At 36.3% G+C, this 26,476-nt stretch overlaps 1 protein-coding gene across 31 annotated transcripts in view; it reads right to left on the bottom strand.

The window, feature by feature from the left end:
* The window catches only part of LOC131434953 (glutamate-gated chloride channel), a 449,131-nt gene that overhangs the window by 36,137 nt on the left and 386,518 nt on the right, over positions 1-26,476 (bottom strand). For 16 of the 31 annotated variants that reach the window (XM_058602298.1, XM_058602294.1, XM_058602295.1 and 13 more), the window contains 3 exons: positions 16,764-16,814; positions 16,193-16,210; positions 4,822-5,079 (listed from right to left, as the gene is read on the bottom strand). The exons of 7 other annotated variants lie outside the window; for them this stretch is intronic. In XM_058602298.1, the coding sequence (XP_058458281.1) occupies positions 4,822-5,079; positions 16,193-16,210; positions 16,764-16,814 (327 nt within the window). Of the gene's footprint in view, positions 1-4,821; positions 5,083-16,192; positions 16,211-16,763; positions 16,815-26,476 lie in introns of all 31 variants that reach the window. 8 more of the 31 variants (XM_058602312.1, XM_058602313.1, XM_058602318.1 and 5 more) reach the window with 3 other exon arrangements.

Raw genomic sequence — 26,476 nt, 5'->3', positions numbered from 1 at the left:
GAACCGGAAGTAGTATTCACAACAAATTCAAGAATTCCGTATGAAACTGTAAGACTTTTCCTTTATATCTATAAGTTTGTGAAAAAAGATTTGGCCATCTTGGAAAAGAGTAATACTTCCGAAATTCCCAAGGACCAGACTAGCCGAAGTTGGTTCGTATGACCAACAAGTCGGAACAGCTTGGAACCTAATTGAAAAGAATTTTTCCCTCTTTTGCTTCGTCGCTTTAGATGGCGGTTTAAAATTTTTAACGACTAACCGGAATCAATTTTTTACCGGAATCGGAATGCTTTCCGGAATCAGAAATCGGATACCAGGATAAGCGGAGTTAATTTGATAGGCCGCCTGCTAACAGTGATTAACGATTGGAACAGTTTCCAGGCCAACGATTAAATATAATTTTTTACGTTTTTTGCTTCGCCGCTTCAAGTGACGATATAAAATTTTTAACACTCATCACCCTGTAATTTTGGTAACGGAAGACGTAACCGGATGAAATTCTAAAGTTTTGTTTGGGACCATAAGATCAAAATTTGTGAAAATCGGTCACCCTTTTTTCTGAGAATCGGCTTAGCCATCTCCGAGAAAAGTGAGTATACAAAAATGTTTCATACACACATACACACAGACATTTTGAGTACTCAACGAACTGATTCGAATGGTATATGACACTTGGTCCTTCGGGCCTCGGTGCAATTGACATTGTTTTGTTCTTTCGGTCTTAAAATAGCTAAGATTTTTGTCAACCGCAGTAGCGTGTTTTACCAAAATCACACACCAGTAGCAGACATTCGTAGCCGCACCGTGATTCAGGTTTATTCAACGCGATTGGAAACTCCTGGTTATGTATTCACGGTGATGATAGACTCGGTTGTGATTTCAAACCCAAGCTTCGCTGTTGGTTTTCGTTTTCTTTGTAGCGTATTTGAAATTTATCAAAGAACGCTGTGTGCATCGTTCGTAAAGGCGTGCTGGTTTCACTTTTTTTTAAATCAATATTTATTGGAATATGAGTTAAAATTAAATTATTAAGATTTAAATTGATCAATCACAAGTGGTGACTTTTCAGCCCTATTATATACATGATTTGGTTATTACCATGAAGACATCATTTGCTTCCACAATTCTGGGATTTTTGTGTAGGGAAAATTGTAAATCTACTTGTATTGTGTAATGGGGGAAAGGAACTTATTCACTAACTTACTAACTAATACAGAGAGCGAATCGATTCAATTGAAGATTGCATAGATTTTTTTCGGAATTTGCTTATAATATTATGTGACATTACATCTAATGGTTCTATATTTGAGAGTCTATCTAACTTAATCGTGCTAAACCAGGGAGGAAACTTCAAAATTATTTTCAGAATTTTATTCTGAATCTTTTGAAGCGTTTTCTTCCTGGTGGAACAACAACTTGACTAAATTGGTACTGCATAAAGCATGGCTGGTCTGAAAATTTGTTTATAAATTAACAATTTGTTTTTTAGACAGAGCTTAGATTTTCTGTTTATGAGAGGATATAAACATTTAATATATTCATTACACTTTACCTGGATTCCTTCAATGTGATCCTTGAAAGTGAGTTGTTTGTCATACGTTAAACCTAAGTATTTTGCTTGATCAGACCATGTCAATTCCAAGCACTTCAATTTGATAATGTGACGGCTGTAGTTTTCGTGTGTCTCATTTTTCGAAAGAACAATGTATGGAACACTTGTAGAACTAATTTGATACTAATATTTTGCTGAAGGAAGTATGTTGATACGTTAAGACGTTTAAGAGCTATGCAACGTTTTTGAAATTTTTGAAGGTATTTTTAGGACTAATTTAAATAAGTTAAAGAAATAACTCCCTTCCAATTTTCTCATAAATTTTTACTTATATTATGCCCTTTCAGGAACCGCATAAGATACATTTTTATCGATGTGACATTTAATGAGTATTGATATTTGAAGCTTGACTAGCTTTTGATTAAAAAACAATCATAACTTTTTACTGGTAGTTCATATGAAAAAGCAGCAGTTGAACAAAATTGTGCGCAATGATTAGTTCAACTACTTTTCTGAAGACAACTTTTCCGTAATTTTCTACCACTTCATTGTACAACAATATAATTTTTGAGTTCAGTTAAGAAAGTTAGATTACAGATTTCAATCTAAATGAGGACTACCCTAGTAGCTTTTTTCATCTAAAAGAGCGCCATTTGATTACAAACAACTTTTGTGAAAACGACCGCAACTTGGTTAAAGCCGGGTATAAATAAACGACATAAAAAAAAAAACTTTTGTGAAGACACCTACAAAAACTAGTATTTAATAGTGACAATTTTTTTGTCACGCTAATTTCCCGTTTCGGAAAGTGCAATGAGAGCTTTAATTGAAATCAAGATTTGTAAAAATCGGGTCGAGCTTCGCTGAGAAATTGGAGTGCTTCCGGAACAGGAAACGGGAGACCAGTAGTGCCGGATTAAGCTTATATATCTTCAAACTAATAAGTTCTGCAAACTAGAAGTATCAGTCAGTTTTATGGGATTTGTAACTGTTTTTGACATTGTTTGTGAAAAAATATTCATGAAACAGAAAATTTTCCGCTTATCGCATTTTAGTTCCGGAACATGCATTTGGATAAAATGTTCTATAAATGTTTAAAAAACTGAGTCCTTTCATTTAAATCTTAGTTTGTGAAAATTGATTATTCGAGCTTTCCTTCAGTTTTGCAATGACTGAGCGGAAACATATATTGGAGAAGCCAAATGAATGAAAAACTAACAGAAAAGATGATTTATTGGAAAAAGATACGCTCAGAAACAGGACTCGAACCTGCGTTCTTATGCATTCCGTGCATACGCGCTACCATTTCGCCACTCTGAATCATGTTTTAGTCACTCTAAAACGCCAGTCAGACACAATAGCGCGTACATCGAACATGGTCTACATCCTGGCCGTCACCCGACCGATACCTTATATTCAAACATCTTCTCTGTCCATCAAACACTAGTCTTCTCGCTTTATACCTATTTCTCCGATCAAGTGTGTTTTTATAATCGCTTGTCACCTTCTGTAATGGTGCCAGCTTTCCTCGATTTTCACATATTACCCTAAAACTACAAATCCAAATCAATTGCAGGCTATGGGACCTTTCATTGGAATTAAAGTTTGTCAAAATCGCTTCAACCATTTTTGGGAAAAGTGAGTGTACATTTTTGCACATACATACACATATCGAATTGAATCGAATGGTATATGACATTCGTCTCTCCGGGCCTCGGTTGAAAAGTCGGTTTTCACAGTGATTGCATAGCCTTTCTTTATGAGAAAGGCAACACCATTAGTTAGAGTGATATCTGCTGTCTCTGTTCGATAGATTGACTTTAAGAGTAGGTATGATAAAATTGGGTACATTCGCAACGAGTTCTCAATAAAAGCAGTATTGCGTCGCAATAAAAGCAGTATTGCACAATTTTCGAACTATTTTTCTTTGATATTGCTTCTTAGAACCGAAACAAAGATCTTGCATCCGGCTTAATCACAGTTCGTTGATTGAAAATCGAGTAATCGGTAAAAAACACGGTATTGGTAGGGTCTAATGAGATGACTATTGATACATACCAGCAGAAACAAACGAAAAATTATTTAAAGAACAGAGCGCTATTCTTCAGATACGCAGATAAATTGAATTCAAATTGAACGGGAATGATGGGATCGCACGTAAAAAATACGTTAATTTCAACCCGTTTTTGCCCCGGCTCAATGCTCCATTCCAGGCAATGAAAGAGCCGATAGTTTAGCCAAACGTGGTGTTATTGAGGGTGAAATTTATGAGAGACCGATTGCTTTCAATGAGTTCTATAGCGCATCCCGCCAAAGAACACTTGCAGCTGGCAAGCTTCTTGGGATAAAGATGATCTGGGTCGGTGGATGCACTCAATTATTCCTAAAATATCGACAAAGGCATGGTTCAGGGGACTGGATGTGAGTAGGGACTTCATTCGTGTGATGTCCAGACTCATGTCCAATCACTACACGTTAGATGCCCATCTCCTTCGGATTGGACTTTCCGAGTTTAATCATTGTGCTTATGGCGAAAGTTATCGCGATATTAATCATATCGTTTGGACATGCGTGGAGTATCGTGATGTCAGATCTCAACTAATAAATTCCTTGCGTACCCAAGGTACACTATCCAATGTCCCAGCTCGCGACATTCTTGGTTGTCGTGACCTTCCTTTCATGGAACTTCTTTATCATTTCATTAAGTCCATTGGAGTTCCAATTTAAAATTCATTTGATGTTAGACTGTTTTCTCTTCCATGAGTTCAACCAATAGCCAGCTATCTTATATTGAATAAATGTGATGAACTGGTAAAAGTGATGAATACCAAAATACTCATATGATATTCGAAATGGAACCTGAACTTTTTGGAACCTGAACTAATACTACAAAGCAGCCTTCAGAATAGAAATACACCTGAAACTATATCCATCAATGCAAAGCGTTACGCTAATATTTCATGACGGTGTATTATAATATGCTAATGTTTCATTAGCAAACTGTTCAGTATATGACAAATTGGTTAAAAATGCCATTCTCTAGCATTGCAACCTAACAAACGATTGATTTATAAACTCGTTGAAAACTCATTTTCCTATTCGAGCAAGTAAAGAAGGCGTTTCTGTTACCGTTATTGGCGGGAAGCCAAAAAACGAAAGCCCAGCAGCTAGAAAATGATTAATTTTGTAGTCTAGCAAACGACAACATCCTTCAATACCTAGAGGCGCATTTTCTCTGCGCGTTTTTTTTCCTGTAAAACCTTACTTACAAAGCTCGTTTCCATCACTCCAACCTCGTTGATTTCCGTCTGAATGGTCGGTTGACGCTGAACACGGTTTTTTGTGGTCGCATCATTCAGCGGGACGCCTTCTTCAACCAAAATACTTGCGGGACGGGATGCTGCTTTCGGTTCACCGCTTCCAATTGTGGACGGCGATGCTGAGCCGGTCGTCGATTGAGCTGCTGTAGGCACCGTCACCGGCTTTTCCGCTGCGATGGCCGTGCGGAATTCGGTCTCGATTGTTTCCTGCTTAGTTAAATATTGTTTGGACTTTAAAGGCAGAGTACTAGCGGGGATGCGGGGATGAGCTGTATCGTATAGAGTAGAGTACATCCGGTCTGTAGAGAAATTTTTGGACCGCGGCCGTTGATGTCGGATGGTCTGGCGTTTGATGGTGAAGATATTTTGCGTTAAGTTCATTTCAATGGGAGCTGAGGCATGCCGTTAGACTTTTGTTAGAGATATTGGATGCGGTTAGTGAAAGATTTCTGGATTATAAACTAATCATAGCTTCTCTGTGCACAATTGATACTATTGTTTAAAAGGAGTGCCCATTAGTAAACACTAGCATTTTCCTCTGGACGTAATAAGCCTGAAGGGCTTGGGGTATCCGGCGGCAGAAATATTTCAGCTTTGAATTGATACACTCGGCTCTTGCTCCCCGGTTGTTAAAGATGACAAAACTAGGAGTTTGTAATATTTTACTTCCTTCTCATACTACTGCTTCGCGTATAACATTGTTTAACATACGATGTTTCGTTGCTGAAATAGTTTTTAGACTAACTATTTTCCTAATTCTACATCTGTGATTGTAATGAAAAAAATACTGTTTGATAGTTTTGATTTACGGTTCGCATTCAGCCCATTAGTGGGTTTATGTTAGACTGCTAATGCCACCTCGCGGATCAACATAATCCGCTAATATACTAAGCGGGATTGCAAGTCGTTGCTATTTACAACGCACTTTTTTGCACCGAACTGCAATATCTATCCTGACGTTTCAGGCGAAATCGAATTCACGGCTTTATGGCCGCAAACTTAGCGGATTATATTGATCCGCGAGGTGACATTAGCTGTCCAACATAATCTGCTAATGCGCTGCTGAGCTAAATGCGAAACGTAAAACAATCAAAACAGTGCATTTTAGCACAAACCGGTACCCACGTACCAAAACCTAAATCACTGCTTGATAGGCTCTGTATTGGCGCTCCTTCAAGCAAATCAATCCTTATTGACTGATATGCTAAATTTAAATGTGGTCGTGTAAACACCGATGAGGCACCACGCTATGGTCTTACAAATGAGGCTATTGTTACGGAAATCGTCTCAAAAGATGGAATGAAATTAGAATTGTTACCGCATCCACCATATTTGTCAGAATTTAACCCCCCTGACTATTTTCAGTTTTCAGAAAAAAGAAGCTTATTGGAAAGAGATTTGTATGAAAGGATGAGAACATCACTAAGACTGAAGCGTCTAAGAAGAATATAATAATGTTATAAAAGTTATGCAGAAATGTTGGAACGCCGTTCGAACAATAGTATTGCCCTTCAAGGAGTATATATAGGAGAATAAATTTGATATTTGAAAAACAAGTGTTATTTTCGTTGTCAAACTGGGGACCGAAGTTATATGGGGAGCTAAAATTGAAGGATGTTCAATCGTTTCTCACACAATGAGGTAAGCTACTATCATTTGAGGAGTTCATCATTCATCCAAGAGTGCAAGAATCCTTGCTACGTCTGGGATGCTGAATTTACTTCTGGTAATAAATATTGTGAATCGTTGTGCAATCCTCCGACAATGCGGAATGCTGTCGCTTTAGCAAAACCTCAGCAATTCCATGAGAAAAAGATAGACGATCTCTCAGAAATTCGTTATATTTGGTACAATATTAGAAAAATATAAGCCCCTTTTTTATTTGCCATTAGGGTGCAATTTCCATGTTAGGGTGGATGGCAAAATGGATTTTTTTGACTTTTTTAAATCTGACTTTGAAAAAACTTTTAGCTTTGTATGCACTTAATCAATTTTTTCATTTTTTATAGTTGTTGTCTAGAAATGTTAATAGTTTCTAAAATAAATTAGCAGGAATGATAAAGTTGGAGATGTGAAAAGGCTCATTTAAATCGAAGTATGCCAAGACAAATTATTTGCTACACATTCCTGGAATAGTCCTTTAACAACTTGAAGTTTGGTGATTTGCTACTAGTAGCACGTTAATTTTCTGTTCTTTTATTTTTATACTGATCGTGCAACTTATCCAGTTAGTTTATAGTTCCTAGCTAAATTCAAGCTTGTCGTAATTTATTCGGTGATGACACAATATCACCTCTACTAACATGTTAAAACAAATTTTACGTTTCTATCGATGTAAGCTTCAGCTAAATTAACTGTGATGTTAATGATGTGTCTTATCTTTACATGCTTTGAATTGTGAATGTAAGTGAATCGCAATGCTCCTTTTATGTGCATCTATGAAGACGCAAAAAGTGTGCACTCTTAGAAAAAATGAAATTTACGCTTGGTGTGAAGTCAAGCATGCCGTAATTTCTTCAGTGATGACACAATATTACATCTAATAAAATGTAAAAATAATTTTTGAGTCTGTATCGATGTAAACGTCACCTGAATTAACTGTGGAGTTAATGATGTGACTTTACGTGCTTTGAATTGTAAATTTAGGTGAATGATCCTTTTATGTGCATCTATAAAGATGTGAATGTAAACAATAATTGAATTGATGTTTACAAAACGATAACATCTATAATAAATTTCATTAATTTTGGAAAGCCCATGTGCTGGAGTTATACAAACAAGTTGCTCAAGCAGTAATAAAGGGTAATTTTTTTTGCTGGTATCTTTTTGGCAACACTGTTTTTGACATATCACTCGCGAATCGTGTCTTGTGTCGTTGTCAAACTTGTTTAGTTTGATCTAAAATTTAATCATGAATAGGCGCTGGCAAAGTTGGAGGAAAATCCACTTTCTTACCGAAAAATTGTGTACAGTGACGAAGCTCATTTCTGGTTGAATGGATACGTCAACAAGTAAAATTACCGCATCTGGAGTGAAGACTAGCTAGCAGCATTGCAAGAGCTATCAATACTTCTTTTAATAAAGTCACAGTTTGGTGTGGATTATGGGCCGGTGGCATTATTCGGTCATCTAGAGCGGAGTTGCGGCCAATATTTGCATGGAATCATATTCTAACATAAAATTTTTAAATATTTTTAATCGTTCTATCGATACCAATAAAGTTTTCTTCAATTTTCTATTTTTTTGTGTTTCTTTTAAATCATATCCTATACCTCTTAAAAATTACCCTTTATATACCTACGAAAGTGGCTTAACATTTCGATCGATATCTTTTAAAAGTGATGTCAGGTCTGCTCATTATTTCATCAAGATGCAAACCATATACAACACAGAGAAAAATTATGAATTTTGCAGGTAACATAATTTTACAAACGATACGATTCATGACAACTTAACTTGTCAAATGATGTGATATTCGATTCGTGCAGAATTTTACAGGCCCCTAGTGTAATTGGCACTTGTCTACCAAATGCCGCTATATGGGTTTATATGTATCAATCATTCATTAAGTAGATATGTGCTTCTGTGGCTCAGTCGAATAACTGACGTGCTTTGTGATCTGATGGTTCGTGGTTCAAGTCGCCCTGTTGCTATTGATCTTTTGTTTTTTATTTGATTCGATTTCAAACCATGTTATTTTCAAATCACACCATTTTACATGTTTTTGAATATAAATTTGTGTGTAATATGACGCTCCATTTGCACATGATGTGATCTAATGAGATATAAAATCACATGATTTTTTCGAACTGTGAAGTTATGCAGTCATTTAGAAATTTTTTTGATAAGTTTCACAATTGTAATAGTTACTTCTTTATAACATGACGATGTGAAATTTTTTGCAAAACTTCTATAACTGCTAGTGCGACATAGGTAATTTAGTGAATTGCTGCTTGTTCTACAGTCATTTTATTGTTGTTCTCCAGTAATTTTTTCATTGTTTTACAGTGATTTTTTTGATAGTATTGTAAAACTTAACAGTGATAAGTTACATAACCGATTTTAATATGTTAAAAAATTTTCTAAACGTGATTTGTTTTAGTCTTGTTAAGACGCAGAACCGCCTTGAATTAGTTTTAAATTTGCTCAGTATCTATTTAAATTTATTCAGTATATTTAGTGATATGCAAATGCAACTACGCCGTGAAAACCGCGAAAATGTTACCATAGAGACGGGACTCGAACCCGTAGCGAGCTCCTATCCGGGGGAAGTTGTTTTGCCAATTAACGCTTGTTTACCTTCATATGCAGCAAAAGAGATTAAAACAAAATCTCAAATCAGCGTTTGACGGCGAAGCAGAAAGTGAAAATAGACTTGCGATGCGGTGTGTGTCGGATGCGTTTTCACTAAGATAGGACAAGACTGAGGTCTTTTTTACACGGTTTTTATGCATTTCTTTGCGCGGATTTCCAAAATTATGCAATTTTTGTTACGCGGATTGCCCAGGTTACGCGGTTTTCTTGTTTTGTCTTAGAAACAGTGTCGGGAAAATCATGATCATAAAAAGTCAATTTCAATATCACTCGGGGAAAAATAAGTTCAAGAGTCTTAAAAAAACTCAGTGACTGAAAAAATCACTTCCGATATTTTCATTTATGAAACAAGCATCCGCAAAACTTTGAACCTCGAAGTTCACAAGTGATTTTTTGTGTTAGCAAACTTGATGACGTATTTTCACTCAAACAATTATCTTGAAAGGGAGAAGAGTCTCCGATGCTAAATTTCCACTACGCTTCAGTTCAACACCGAAGTGATTCATGCACGATTTAAGTATTATATTTTCATCAATAAAAAAAAATCTTTACTGAATAATTCGAAACTGAGCCGCAACTGAGATATAATGACTGCAATATTTTCGATGCACGTGCGGGTGATTAATATGAACGAAGATATTTTTTGTCACATTCCAAATAGTGATTATAGTGACGAATGGCTTTTTCCATACACTATTTAGATTAACCCATTATGTCCTAGCGTATGATATATCTTACAAAACTTTTTATATTTTAATACATGTTTACTTTGGAAGTTCAACTCCTAACAGCTTTACTAGAACACTAGTTGATAGTGTACATTTCTGATTTCTTTGTCTATTAAAATTATTTTCAAGTGACAACGTTTTATTTGTATTATAACCTTGCAAAGTTCACAAAAATGACCAAAGAAAAGTAAGCAACATATAGAAAAGTAAGCAACATATTCGTGTGACTCTCATGTTCGAAACCATAAATAATACTTCCATCTTTTGACAAACCATTGCCAAAAATTCAAATTAGTTATTTCTGCAGCGAAACTCCAAAAATATACGTTAAACAATAAAAAAATGTAGTTAACATTTGAGCGTATGATATATCATACGGTGAGATAATACAGTAGTATTTTTTCCAAAGCCGATAAACTCGAGCGTAAGAATTTTCTGATTAGTTGGTCTTTCGAAAATCTCTTGCCATCAGTAAATCAAATCCATTTTGATATATCTTAGAACTGTGGAATATTTAAAAACATGGCTGCAAAAAATAATGATAAGGATAGGGACCCTTTTTTATTTGACGAACACGTGAACCTGGAGTAAAACGCTAACTTAGAACAGGAAGTATGAATAGCTCCAAAACTTATTAAACATTGGAAAAACTATCAAATGGGCATACGATACTCCCAACAAGTCGTATAAATATCTCAATTATCATACAAATACAAATAGGTGATCCATTTTTTCTAAAAATGAAGAAATGAAAATAATTTTTTTATTTTTTATTGCACAAGTTTTAACCTTAAAGTCATTCACCACTTTGGCCGGAGAAACCTTCTGACCTTGTGTGCGGGGGTGGGAATCGAACCCAGGTAGGCTGAATAAAAGGCTTCGACAAATTAAGTTATTTATTGCAGCTTACAATACAATATATACAAATAATTATATTATCAATATCAATCCGCTAAAAACCGAAACGAAAATATATTTTGGACGAAATGCACCAAATATTTCCTTATATATTGTGTCTTTATCTCCGATAGTACTTCTACCAATATTATTTAAAAGACTTTGAATCGTATATATAAATACCACTGTCAAAATTTACACATATCTCTTATATTTTTTTTGCTACTGTATTGTCCCAGCGTATGATATATCATACATAGGATAATTTCGTTTGGAAAAAAATTTTAATAGTGATTTGGCATTTCCCAAGATCTTCAACATAAAATATGATGGTATTGATGATATCTGCTCATTTGGTTCGAATTTGGGTACCCCTGGGTTATAAAGGGTTAAACCCACATTAAAACGCTATTTAGAGTGAATTTGATTCATAGAAGTAACAGGAGCGCAGCATCGTCAGCAAGTCTCGAACACACAGTAGGCGCAGTGTTTGTGATTGTTTTTATTATCATTAGAACTATTATTAATCATAGCACTTGTTTTTCTTATCAAATAGTAGTTCCGAATATATTTCAAATACATTACCACTATTGATCCACTTATCAATCACCCTACGCACACTGAACATTTTCTGAAAAGTTCAGTTTTTGTTAATAGGTGAAATTATTCATCAAGTATTCTGCAAAGGGTTGAGATATAACGGCTATGAAAATTCATTTCCCAAAAATCTTCTGTTTGAGAATCATATCATACCATATCAAAGATAGAGAATAACACGGAAGAGTTTCATGCATGACTATCTTCCGTAATCATTATTTCTCAAAATTACGTACAAATACTCGTTGAATGAGTTGAAAAATACATGAAATAGCTTATTTTCCAAAACCCTTAAAAATTGTCTATTGAAATATATACGGGGCATGACGCCCGATCGTGGAAAACATGAAAAGTATACATTTTAAATTACGCGAAGTGACGATTATCTGAACATAGAGACAGGATGATCTTAAATAACGGTTTAACATCCTTGATGAATGACGGATTAAAATTCATGACAACCACGGGGCAATATGCACCCTCATAAAGCTTCTTCTTCTTCTTTAAAGAAAGGTTTAGACTTTTCGTTGACGAAATATTTGCCAGGTGGAAGATTGTTCACTATTATTCATTTAATTGATAACTTATGGATAATTTTTCTAAACGAATTCTTGAGCATTTTGCCTCACACAATACGGATAGTTTTGCCGCCAAAAATATGAGACGATTTTTCTATGAAATTGCAATACATCGTCCGTATAAGAACTAATTTTAGAAATCCGAATGATTGGCAAAGAAGTTTACTGGTTACATAATTAAAATCGTCTTCCTCACCCTGGAAAATTACTATGGAACGAACATAAAAAATTACTTATAGCAGAGACATAATTGTTTTTTTTTCAATTTTTCCAGATATGATTAAACCATCGCTACCAAAATTTTATAGTAATGTGTTGTTATGGCGGAGTTTCTGTTTCATTAAAATTTCAGTGTAATAAATTGGTAACTTTTGAGAAAAGCAAAATATGCATTATGCCTCGGGGGTGCGTTTTACCACATCTTTCCCTAATTGAATGCTGTGGCGGCCGAGTAAAGCGAAGCATGCTCGGTTCTTCTAATCAATTAGGCTTTTTGTTCATATGTTTTTGTATTTGTTTATTAGTTTATTTGTTAAAATAATTCATCTGACAAATAATAGTCTAAATGAAGAGAAAAAGGTACAAACGGTCAATTTATAAAAAAGAAACATTTGATAACTTTTGTGCAAACTTATGCGATGGTTCCCCAAATTCGAACAGATGCTCAACTTTGGAAAATGCACGTATACATTCTGTCATTGGTTCATGTAGTCCGAAAGTAGTACGATGAAATCTTGGTTGAAGTAGACTCGTCGAGCGTAGAGATCGCTGAGAAGCACGGAAGTCAAGGAGAGATAACAATTTTGGTGAATCAATATCGCCATTGATCACTTTAGCCACAAGTAACGCTTGCTGTATTTTTCTACGTCGCTCTAATGTTTCCAGTCCAATCAGGCGACAACGGTCAGGATACGGTGGGAGATCCAGTGGGTTCCGCCAGGGAAGGTCCCGCAAAGCAAATCGAATAAATCTCTTTTGTACACGTTCTATCCGTAAATTCCAAACCAGTTGGTAAGGACTCCAAATTACACAAGCATTTTCAACTAGTGGACGCACTAATGAGTAATACAACGCTTTCAAACAATACGGATCCTTGAAGTCCCGACTAATTTTTGCAATAAATCCGAGTTGCCGCGTTGCTTCATTGACAAATTCGACTCTAGCTCCAAGTCATCAGCTCCAAGCTCGAGCTCCAAGTCATCAGCGTAAACCAATCTGCATCCGACGCCAAGTAGTAAAGCAGCACAAACAGTAGTGGACCAAGGTTACTGCCCTGAGGAACACCCGATTTATTCGTGAACGGAGAAGAAGTACAAGAGCCAAGCTGCACACGTAGAACTCTGTCGCATAGATAAGAGCACAACCATTTTACGAACGTTCTCGAAGCGCCTAATCGAGACAATTTTGCTATTAGTATTGCATGATCTATTCGATCAAATGCAGCTTTTAGATCGGTGTAGATTGCTTCAACTTGTGTCTTTTCTTCGATCCGCGTAATACATATAAAATCCAGTAGGTTCGTATTCACTGATCGTCCAGGCATAAAACCATGCTGGTCGGTGGATATGTATGTCTTCGTTTGAGATAATATGGAAGCGCTAAATTCTAGCTCAAATAGTTTCGACACTGCTGGCAAACTAGTTATACCACGATAGCTTCGAACATTCAGGCGATCGCCACTTTTAAAAACTGGAAACATAAAAGACAGTTTTCAGATTGTCGGGAATATACCATGCTCAAACGACTTATTAAAAATTGCACATAAAGGATCGGTCATGACGTGGGCGCAACGGCTATAAACTACTGCTGGAATACCGTCAGGTCCCACAGAGTATGACTTTTTTAGCCTTTTTGCGGCGGTAACGATCATATCAGGAGTAATTGTAAATGTACTTATATCCACTAAACTGTCAGGAACATCCAGCGCGGCGGTCTCTGCCTGGCTGGCAGATGCGGTGCTACCAGCAAAAATAGAAGCGAAAAATCTAGCGAACAATTCACAAGAATCTGATGTACCCGTTGATTCTACCCCATCAAGACGAACGTGTGGAGGGATTGATGAACAATTTCGTTTCAAATTGACGAAGCTCCAAAACTTTTTAGGATTCCGCCGTAGATCAAACTGGATGCGCATTACATAGGCTTTATATAAACCAGCATTCAATAACCGATATTCATCACTGGATTTCTTGAAGTTTTGCTTAGACGGTGTTTTCGCTGCCAATGATTGCGCTCTCGTTTCAATGCACGAAGACGAGGACTCGCCCACGGAGGAGCTGGTTTAATTGGAAAACAATTTCCCTGGTTAGGAATTAGCTACGGGTTCGTGTCCCGTCTGTGCGGTAACCTTTTCACGGTTTTCAATACATATTTGCATTTGTATATCATTTTTCTAATCTGTTTTCATTGTTAGACGTTTCTGAAAATACCTGACATAAATAACAATTCGAAAACAATTACAAAGCATCTTGAAATTTCAGTAAGTTACATCGGCTACTTGGGTTGTTTGTGTGAAAAGCGCATATTTGCTTTCATTTTATTCAGGTTTCGCCTTCGACTCATCAGTTCTTAAAGCATTCGCCAAGTGAACGCAAAGTTTACTCAATTTGTGTAACATTCAAAAAAATTTCGCGAAGCGCTATAAAAAAATTGAAATTGTTTTTCATTTATTTCGGAATAATAATGCTGTAATAATTCTCTACACATTTTCTTTCATTTAGTTTGTAGCTGTGTTCATATAGAACTCACTTTTTAAGCCTAAAAACTATGTGAAATATGTTATACATGATCATAAAATATTGTTAATCGTTTCTTATAATGTAACACAGTTTTTTCTAGATTAGTTAGTCTTAGACCTTTTATGTCTGAGTCAATTTATCAGTTTAGTTTTTATAGTTTTATCAGTATTGTACGGATTGTAAAAAAGACTGACGAGTACAATTATGAAGTGAAAGCCTGCAAGAGAGACGAGAAATGAAAATCTGCGAAAGATAGGACTCGAAGTTTGTTTTTCTTTTGTTTACGACATTGTCACGCGGTTTTTCAATTTATGACAGTTCTGTAAAAAAAACTTTGTGCTCTATGTAAAAAGTTTGTGCAACTCTTAGCAATCCTAGTACATATCAAGTTTACACATCTTATTTATTTTGAATATGATTGGAACATTTCTCTCGTGTGTCACTTTATTCTATGGTTGCTTGATTTTTCAACACCGATTGTTATGTCATCAATAGCGAATACTACTAAAGAACACAACACAATAGTACAAAAAACTATTGAAAAAAAAAGAAAAAACAAACAACTTTAAACTCTACTAAACTAAGAGCGATGTAACGAACTGAAAACCAATTAACGAAACGTTTGAATAGTGTGCACTGCTAGAGGGAGCAAACACCAAACATCGAAAGCAGACTATAATCTCATTTCCTTCTATACATCTAGGTAGGTGGATGCCATCTGTCTAGTAGTGAGTCTCTAAAACGGAAGCATTGATCTATCTTACATATGTGCATATGACTATTTCGTTTATTTTTTTCTTTCTGGTATTTGTGCAAGCGCAACCCGAGTACGAGCACTTGTTCCACTGACAAAAAAAATTTGTGAGCGTGTACACGTAATTAGGAAATTGTTCTCCCAGGACTATTTTTTGCCCAGGACGTTGGCGACGGGAAAAAAGGTCGTGCCTAAATGCGAGCGGAAAAAAATCAATTGTACAAACAGCTACACACAATAGGGGAAACCGGCTCGATAGAGCATGTACCTAAAGTGTAAAAAACATAACGAAGAACATCTATGCTAGCGGATCAACGGTGGGTGGTCGTATGTTAGTTTGTGCTGTGTCCATAGAAGTTGAGTGTGAGCTATTTTTTGTTGTTGTTGAAATGTTTTAATTAGTTTAAACTTATTTTCGTACAGATTTAGTACAATACTGTATTATGTACAGGTTGTTTACGATTTGATTTTAGTTTGTGTATTTAGTCAAGCATTTATTATGAAGCGACTTTTCTGCTCTAGATGACTATCAACGGCCGATATGAGTGGCTGGGTGTGTGAGTGTGTGTGTTTGTGTTTTTTTTCTAGCTACTGTTCATACAAGCTTTCATCATGGTACAGCCAAATTAGTAAGGTAGCACAAAGTAGGTGTTGGTTTTTTTTTCACTAGGGATAATTAAATTCTCCTCAACATCGAGGTCGAACAGACTTTACCGAGTATAATCTTGATGTCTTTGGAAAGCGATATTGGATATTTGGGTTTGGCAGTTTGGAACCGAAAGAGATGCCAGATGCAGCGGTTGGTGAAGAGTGGCAGAAAGGTAAAAAAAGGAAAGACAAATTTACAGTTTTCATCAGCCCAAAGTAAAAAGAAAAATAAAGGCAAAAATAAAAGAAAATTGAAAACCATTAGCGACAAGTCTCAGTTGGGAACAATGCTCTAAAAGCTGCTCATTTTGCTGCCAAAATATGCACTTCTGGGATTCGGTTGGTAGCGAGTAGCGGAAGGCTGGTAGCTTTGCTAGTTTTGGCGGGTGTTTCGAGTAATTGTGTCAAGATTTTGTTTAGTCTGCTAGTGAGCAGAAAAAGATGAGCTTTAGTTTTGTTTTGGTGTTGTTGATTTGTAGTGTCTGGAAGTTGGAATAATCGCTTATCGCTTCAGTTCTATGCATTGTGGGCAGCGATAAGTGTAGTAGTGAGCTTCGAGCAGGTCCATTGCTTTTTTTTGGAATTTATTTGGGAAAAATTTTCCGTCGAGTTATGATGTATAGATAAGATAGCTTACCAGGGGACTTGCGAGAATTATTCCGATCCTGTTTAGGACAGCTGGAAGACGCTGGAAAATGATATTACACATGTTGGTTGGTACTTAAAACGTTTGTTTTGTTGCAAGTTGTATAGGTTTTACTTTAGAATGGGATTCGCATTGCTTGTTATTGCTTTTCGAATGAAACATTTCAAATGAGTGTAGTGTTAAATCAACTAAAACTAGTGAAAATCAATTAAAAACATGTGTAACTCATGCTAGAAACAGAGAAGGGAACTTAATTAAAAAAATAAGTAAAAGGTTAGAATGGTGCTGTTGAACAAAAAAAAAACATTTCAGATCAAATTGAAAAATTTCAAGCAAAGGAATAACCGTGTTTATTTTTCATTTTCTTGAACTAACCCAAAGAAAACAAGCAACAGAGATAAGGAAGACAAATAATTGGACAAATTAATCACCTTCGGAAACGAACATCATTGTTGTCCGTGCTCCCGGAATTTTACTTGTCTTTCTTAGCCAACTCGAGTTCAGTCTAACGTGCAACAGGGAGGGACACCAACGGACCTTAGTGAATTGAATACGGGGCTCCCTTATTATGGGGTTCGCGGATGGAAACGGTGGAACCCACAGTGCGGAAGACTAATTAGGATGAAATAAAATACTGATGCCTGCTAATCACGGCATGAGTTTGGTATACGGTGGAGAACAAAACAAACCAAGCAGTTAGAAGTGGAAATAGAGTTTATTTTTCTTGAAGTTGATGAGCACGGGAAAAGATTTCGGAAGGATGGTGTTTGGATACTTCAAATGAAAGAATTTGTTTTTTTTTGTTATGTAATCAAATTATCTAACAATAGTCAATAGAAGTTATATTTATATTCAGTCCTAAAGTTAGCTAACTGAGTTTTTCAGCAGATGGCATTGCCAGTCTATTTTTATATTGTCTTCAAGGTGCAATTTTTCAATCTAGAAATAACTTGATTAGAAACGCAAAAACAGTCTTCTCCGCTACCGCCTAATAAATTTTTATGAAATTAAAAACATCATTCTATTTAGAACAAGCTTTATATTTCACTTTTGAAGTTCCACTTAGCCAGGTACGTACCCAGAGGAGGGGAGGCCCTAGGGGCCCTGGTCCCTCCTGAAATCGGACAAATTCATCGGTTGGTTTGATACATACTCAACGATTTCTGTTTTTAGACTTTGTTAGGGCGTAGAGCCATCTTGAGCTAATTTTAAATATGATCAGCATCTAACGGGGAAATCAGGATTGTAAATCACGTAAATGTTACCGCAGAGACGAGACTCGAACCCGTAACTAACACCTAACCGGGAAAATTGTTTTACCAATTAAACTACCCTGCATATGAAAACACATGAAGAGATAGTCCAATTGACTAGACGAAACCAAGTATGCTTCGCTGTACTTGGTCCCTACGGAAACGTCGATGTCATATACATCTAGTGAAATGAACATGTCGAAATTCTTGCCAAGAACAGATAATTTACAGAAAGCATTGCACAATTTTACGATCTTAATTGATAACTCGTTCAAAAAGTGATTTTTGAGGAGCAGTATTTTCAGCAAAGTTGCTCAGAATGATAGGCATCATCTTTTGAAAATTTTTTAAAAGTGAGATCAAAAATTTGCAAAAGGTTCTATTCCCGTAACTTAAACACTCCTAATACCAGTTTTTGTTAGAAAACTTATTTATTTTTAATTTCTATGAGTATGATGAAACTAATAGCCAATTTATGGGATTACAATTCGTAAGTGATCTGAACTGCTTGCGTGTATGATACTTCCGGATCAGGGTCATTTCGCCGAAAGCCGTTTCGCCGGAAGCCGTTTCGCCGAAAGTCATTTCGCCGAATGTCATTTCGCCGAATGGGTCACTTCGCCGAATGCCATTTCGCCGAAAGCCATTTCGCCGAAAGGGTCATTTCGTCGAATCCTGAAATCGTCTTGAAATCGTAATTAGAATAAATTTAAATTAAAGACAAACGAAAGATGATAGCGTTAACGCCCGTTTTGTTGACCTACCATTGTACTTCTTGAATAAAAATTGATTCATGAACCTCAGAAAGTAGTTCCCAAGAAAACTTGTTGACTATTAGCTAGTAAGCACCAAAGCAATTGCATAGGTGTATCTACCAGGCAAATGTGGGTGGTATTCTCCGTTTATTAAGTGAAAATGAAAAAATATCTAATGCGGCTACGCCACATCGTTTTGGCGAAATGACCCTTTCAGCGAAACGACTTTCGGCGAAATGACCTATTCGGCGAAATGACTTTCGGCGAAATGGCATTCGGCGAAACGACTTTCGTCGAAATGGCTTTCGGCGATATGACCCGCTCCCGATACTCCCGACATATGTGCAAAAGAAACTTCTTAATCGTTACGCACAGTACAATATAGCCAGCGTTTATCAATCTCCACTTTAAATCAGTAAAAAGGATATTTATCCTAGAGCTTTTCCATAAAAAAGGCGGGTGGATAATGTCAGAGGGGTAAATTTTGGAAAGGCGCCTCATAGTAAAGTAAGTCGTATTCCCGACAAAATTTCCAGAAAATGACATAACGTAATTCGACTTGATAAAGCTTGCTTCAGATAGAATTGGAATAAAGACAACTACCTGTATTTGAGTTATTTATTATTGAATTCAAGATCTTTTTTTACAAATGTAGCGTTTTCTTCATACTTTTACGAAAAAATACGGATAAAGTTATTCGTCACGGTTACGAAGGAATTCTTGAATTTTTCCTGTAACACGGCTCATTAGGCGGCGCACACCTTCTCCGTCCATCGTTTTAGCTATCCTATTCCACCAGGTCGTCATCTGATTGATGTCTTCGACAACCTTTCCCTTTGCCTTGAGTCTCCTCTTCATGATTGCCCAGTATTTCTCAATAGGGCGGAACTGGGGACAGTTTGGGGGGTAAGGTTTTTCGGAACAAACAAGACCCCTTTCTCTGCATACCATTCTTGAACAACTTTGCTGTAATGACAGCTTGCCAAATCTGGCCAAGACATTACGGGATGGTCGTGGGATCGGCAAAATTCGTTTTTGGAGACACTTTTTTTGGTATAGATCCGATGTCATTGTCTTATTTGTAACGAAAACTTTCGTTTTTTTGCCACAGCTGCAAATGCCCGTCAAATCATAAATTTTCTTGCAAATTTGTTGGTAAGAACAAATTTAAATTTTGCTGGAACATCCCCCCTGAGCCGTTGCCAAGTAAAATTTTTGACCTGGGATTTGCCCGAAGTCAGCCTTGACATAGGTTTCATCGTCCATCAGAAGACACCCGTCGAACTTGGTCAGCACCTGGTCATATAGTTTCCGAGCACGATTCTGTTTTATGGTGCGATTTGGCTGTTTGCTAGCTCGATACGACTTGATACCTTCCCGGAGTCGAGTTCTCCTCACGGTACTATGGACAGCACCGAATTTTCTGGTAAATGGTTTTACCAAATAAACTATCTTGCATATGAAAACACATCAAGAGGAAGTTCAATTGACTAGACGAAACCAAACATGTTTCGCTGAATTTGGTCACTACGGCATTCACTTTACAGTCCTATATCTCGAATATAATCTCGAATCAGTGTTTGTGGCAAAGTAGAAGAGGAAAGAATAGACTATATGTTTCTGTTGAAATTGTAAAGTGAATGTCGTAGTGACCAAGTACAGCGAAGCATGCTTGGTTTCGTCTAGCCAATTGGGCTTTCCCCTTATGTGTTTCCATATATTTCGTGGTTTTCATCGCATCATTACATTCACATTTCAATTTTCAAAATCTGTTCTCCCCGTTAGACACTGACCATATTTGATACATACTCTTTATACATTCATTTGACCACTACTTCCCTGATACTTCCGAAACCGGAATCTGAAAACGGTATAGTCAAAACCACATAGTTTGGCAATCAACTGATAGGGCCTACATATTGAACAAGTTTTAGTACTGTCATCATAAAATTCCAAAACCAGAAGTCGGATCTATGTAAATCGAAATGAGCTTTTTGGTCATAAACTAACAAGATCTGCTAATTAGAAAATTTTACCGTCCAGTTTTGAATAACTCGCTTCGTTTTGCAATCGATTTTTTATGCTTATCACCCTGTAACTTCAGTCCTGGACGTCGAATCAGAATTAAATTCAGTTTTTTTTCATATTCGATATTCGATATTATTTATTTGATACTAAGTTTGTGGAAATCGGTTGCGCCATCTCCGAGAAAAGTTAGTGCACATATTTTCACTTTAGAACATTAATAGTTGGGTTGTTACGTATGTATTTAGCCTTAGCAACACTAAGCGTTGCCCGATGGATTTGACGTTTCATCATAAAATTTGAAACTTTTAACCATTACCATCTTATGAACATTCTGTCATTTGAACGCTATTTGTTTTGTTTACAGTGAGTTGAAAATTTTACCTTAGCAAAAAAAAATCATTGAATCGTGAACATTTTTGTGCAATGATTTATTACGATTGTTATTACATTTATTATGATGCAGGATAATTTGCCTTTCATTTAGAACTTATAAATCGTCAAAATATAACGAAATCGGTTATATGAAATTCGTTGATTTTCCACGAAAAGCTTGAAAGATCACAAAAACACTCATTTTCAGAGCTATTTTTGATAACACTCGGAAAATCCTCCGAATTTTCCAACCATTTTTACCCTGCAGAAAGATAAAAGTGTTTCCAAGGTCTGTATGCAAGGGTGGCAAAAACTCGCTCATTCGGCTCGATTTTTTCTATTCATCAGCTCACCTCGTGATTTACCATGCAATCCGTAAAATGATCGCTGATCGCTGATCTAAACAAACACACTCCACTATACAGAGCACCGCTGACATCCAATTATGATGGTATTGATGGTTCTCAATTTTGATTTCATAGCATCTAATTCTCAGTCCTAGTTTTAAAAAGTGAATACCGAGCTACACCGATGTTTTCTCTACACAAATGGTTACCCAGTTACTCAACTCGCTCAGTGATGCTTCTGAAACCGATTTGTAGGTGAGCTGAACTCACTGATGATGAAGTACGGAGTTGATTATTGCCAGCCTTGTCTCTATGTTTTTCATGTTGATAAATTTTTCAAATTTTCCTTTGAAAATTTCCTAAAACCACCCGCGCGCAAGGTACTTGGACGATGACCTTAAACGATTTAAAAGTAAGGTTTTCAACCAAAGAACGTTCTGGTCAAAATTTGAAGATGCCGAATTGCAAGGATTGTTGAACGAAGACAACACCCAAATTCAGAAACAAATATACCCGACGAACGACCAAAATTAGGATAAAGTCGGGTATAAATAAACGATATAAAAAAAAGAAACAAATGTCGGAGATGTTAAACTTGAGTTGCTAACATAAGCATATGTTTTATGATCGTTTTACCATATTACATGCAAATGTTGGTATAACTGTTTCATGCAAAGTTCCTGAATTTTATATGGATCAGACTTCAGGTTCCGGAATTACAGGGTAATAAGAGTAAAAGTTCAAATTTCAAATTAATACCTCACTTCACTCAGAGATGGCGTGACCGAAATTAGAAAAAAATATTTTGAAGAATACTATTATTGTATACTATACAGGGTCCGCCGTCTAACTTTTTTTTAACTAGTGGTTATTTCGACATTGATAACCTTAATGTCACTTCTGATTTGACAGAAACTTAGTTTCATCCTTCCGCTGAACGAAAATGGTTGTGTATACGCTTGAGGAACGCGTGAAACTAGTGCAGTTTTACTTTGAAACTGGGCTTGCGATCAGCTTGCAGAAGACGCCGATTTTTGCTAAAAAATCATCTTCTCGGATGAGGCACATTTACATCTCGGCGGGTATGTTAATAAGCAAAATTGTCGCAGCTGGGGGACGGAAAACCCGCATGTTATCATGGAGAAGCCGATGCATCCTCAGAGTGTGACGGTTTGGTGCGGATTTCGGTTTGGCGGCATCATTGGGCCATTTTTCTTCGAAAATTAGGCAGGAGCCGCCATCACGGTCAATGGCGAGCGCTACTGCGCCATGATTAGCGATTGGTTCTTCCCGTTACTTGAAGAGAAAGACTTGGACACCGTTTTGTTCCAATAAGACGGCGCTCTGTGCCACACAGCCAACGCTACGATCGATCTTCTGCGCACAGTCTTCGAAGATCGAATTATCAGTCGAAATTCGGATATCGTTTGGCCGCTTCGGAGCTGTGATTCGACGCCGTTAGACTATTACCTTTGGGGGGCTGTCAAAGATAAGTTTTATGTGGACAAGCCAGAGACAATTCAAGCCTTGAAGGACAACATTCGTGCAGCCATAGCTGAAACAAAGCTGCATACAATCGAAAATGTACTAAAAAACTGGACCGACCGTATGGCGTACTGCAAGGCCAGCCGAGGCAGCCATTTGAATGAAATTATATTCCACAATTAACCGGAAGGATTGTACTTTAATATGAAAAAAATAAATTTTGAAATCGGATGAACCGTTTGTGTTTTATTACATGTTAAAAAAAAAGTTACATGGCGGACCCTGTATTTGAACGCGAAACCCGACCCGAAACCGATCCCTATTCGGGTACCAAACAAGATATGGGTTCGGGTCGGTCACGGGTGCTGATTTTTTTCATTTCCAACGGTTACGGGTCGGGTTCGAGTTAAAAAATTTTTTATTTCTTTATCGTCAGGTTCGGGTTTGGAAGGAAAATGAATCTCGGATTCGGGTCGGGTACGAAGATGAAAGATTTTATATTTTCGATTGGGTCCGGGTCGGGTTCGGGCTTAAAAAAATGCTTACTCAACCATCTGTACACTACCCCATGTAACAATTGATTTCGATGAGTCGAAGGGATTTCATACACGGAACGACCGAAATTAGTTCTGCGCCTAATTCGTATTACTGTTTTTGAATTAGTTGATTTTAACAACAGAATTTCAAAAAAAAATTAAAATTGAGAATTTACTTTGCTGAAAAAAACTCTTATTTTTAGAGAATGTGTTTAGTTGGCGAATATCATGGACACAAACCAGCAATATTTCAATCCAACACAAAATTCTCATTAACAACTGATTTTGTTATTAAAAACAGATTTTTTTTCTATTTATCAATCACCATCATTGCAAAAGGACAGCACAAATAAAACAAAAATGAAATTGGTTTTATTAACGAATTTATTAGCCAAAAACTCATGAGAAGTGTCAAAGCAAAACAATCAATAGAAAATCTAAAAAGGACAGTCTTGTTGAAACTGCTTGGGAATTGTTTTGATGTTTTTCGCATGTGTTACGATATATCCATATATAAATTTCTAAACCGATATGTAAAAATGACTCTTAGTGGAAAGTGTATTTATTCAGAATTTGTGCGCATTTGAAGCGATTGTGCGTAGTAATGTTTTTACGCGGAACAGTGAAGTGAGTCTCGAATGTTGCACTCTAATTGTATATGTATTCGGTTTATGTTTTCCGAATGCTTAAAGTTTTTACTGAGAGTGTCGATTTCGCGAAGTCTAATGAAGAAAACAGCGACTTAGAAGAAAAAGAAAGTTGATGTTTTGTTCATGTTCAAAAAGAAGTTGATGTTTTGTTCATGTCTTTTTCTCCAATACAACATCGTATTTATACCTGCCAATATTGAACAGACAACCGCGATTGAACTTTTTTCCGATAGTAGTGTGTCATCTAGTGGCTAGTAGTCATTACGGTATTAACGTTTTTTCGGTGACAGAGCGCCATATAGCTGCAAATTGCAGAAACCAATTCAGCTATTTATGTTGGTTGAGAACAACGTTTTATTTCTCTAATTCAACTAAAAAATTAGTTGAATGGAAATGAAGTGTGCCTTAGCTACGAAATGACAGCACGTTTAATTGGTGAATTCAACTAAAAAAATAGCCATTTCAACAAATATTTTATTATTTTTAAGGGAATTAGAATTAAAAAATTAAAATTAGCAAAAGTAAGATTTTTTTAGTTGTCTTTAAAAATAACTAACTAAAATCAGAAAATCAACTAATTTTTTCGCCAAAATGCTGATTTTGGCCTTTCCGTGTAGCTTTGATTTTATAGAGACATACCTTGCTCGATTGCCACTTTGACTGCCAACCTTTGACGCATACACTCCAAAAAAATTGAATTTTACAGGTGACTTAATCCGTCATACGATGTAATTCATAAAGACCTAATTTGTCAAATGACGGAAAATTTTATTTGTAATGATTTAATGTTAGATGAGCTTGAATTTTACTGGTTTCGACTGTAACTTGCGTTCTGCTAGCAGATGCGACTGTATGAATTTAAATGTACCTTTTATAAATTAAGCAGATGCATGCTTCTGTGGCTCAGTCGATTAACAGACGTATGTGCTATCCAATGATTCTTGGTTCAAGTTGCGGCGGTTGCTATCAGTATTCTATTTTTTTATTTAAAAGAATTTCATGTCATGGAGTTTTAGACACAATATTAAATGTTCTTCCACGTAAATTTGCGTGAGCTGCGACGCTCCATTTATATGCATCTAATAAGATGTAAAATGTAAGGATTTTTTTAAAGTGTGTAATTGATACCACCGTTCATCGTCTAAGGACTGTACTCGTGAAAAGTGCAATACTTTCTTTCGTGTGTACGCAGTTCGAAAGAATCTGATGATTTTACATCTTATAAGATGCATATAACAGAAGCGTCGTATTTCACACAAATCTATATCTAAGAACATGTAAAATTGTGTGTTTTGAAAACTACATGGCTTGAACTCGAATGAAATAAAAAAACAAAAGATCGATACCAACAGCGGGACTTGAACCTAGATTCATTAGATCACAAAGCACATTGATTAATCGACTGAACCACAGATGCACATATGTGGTTGTTGAATAATTGATACACATAAATACTGCGGTAATTGGTAGCCGAGTGCAAATTACAGTCGGAGCTTATAAAATTTTGTGCGCATGGAATATTGCGTCATTTGAAAAATTAAGTAGTTATGAATTATATCGTTTAAAGGTTTATGCCACACACTTATAAAAATTCCCTGTGATTTTACATCTTATTAGATGCACATAAATGGAGCGTCGCAGTTCACGCAAATTCACGTGGAAGAACATTTAATATTGTGTCTAAAACTCCATGACATGAAATTTGTTAAAATAAAAAAAAAAAGAATACTGCTAGCAACCGCCGCGACTTGAACCGAGAATCATTGGATCGCAAGTACGTCTGTTAATCGACTGAGCCAAAGAAGCATGCATCTGCTTGGTTGGTAAAAGGTGCATTTTGATTCATACAGTCGCACCTGCTAGCAGAATGCAAGTTACAGTCGAAACTAGTAAAATTCAAGCTAATTTATGAATTACATCGTATGAGGAATTAATTCACCTGTATTATTCATTTTTTTTTGGTGTGCAGATGTAAAATTCATAATTGTTTTCTGTGTATAAAAGATTCATTGGATGAGTAAAGCTTTATGAAATGTTGGACCAGACTTCATGTCTTCACACACATTAAACACACAGTTCATTCAATTTTGTGTCTTAAATTCCATGACATAGATTTCACTGAAATAAAAAACTGAATCCTGATAGCTTGAATTTTACTGGCATCTTTTATCAGCCAAACAGATGCATGCTTCTATGGCTCAGTCGATTAACAGACGACCTTTGCGATCCAATGATTCTCGGTTCAAGTCGCAGGCGGTTCCAATCAGTATGCTTTTTT

Source organism: Malaya genurostris, chromosome 3 (genome assembly GCF_030247185.1).
Source record: "Malaya genurostris strain Urasoe2022 chromosome 3, Malgen_1.1, whole genome shotgun sequence".
In the NCBI taxonomy this organism is placed as follows: Eukaryota; Metazoa; Arthropoda; class Insecta; order Diptera; family Culicidae; genus Malaya; species Malaya genurostris.
This window is presented reverse-complemented; position numbering and strand designations above follow the sequence as displayed.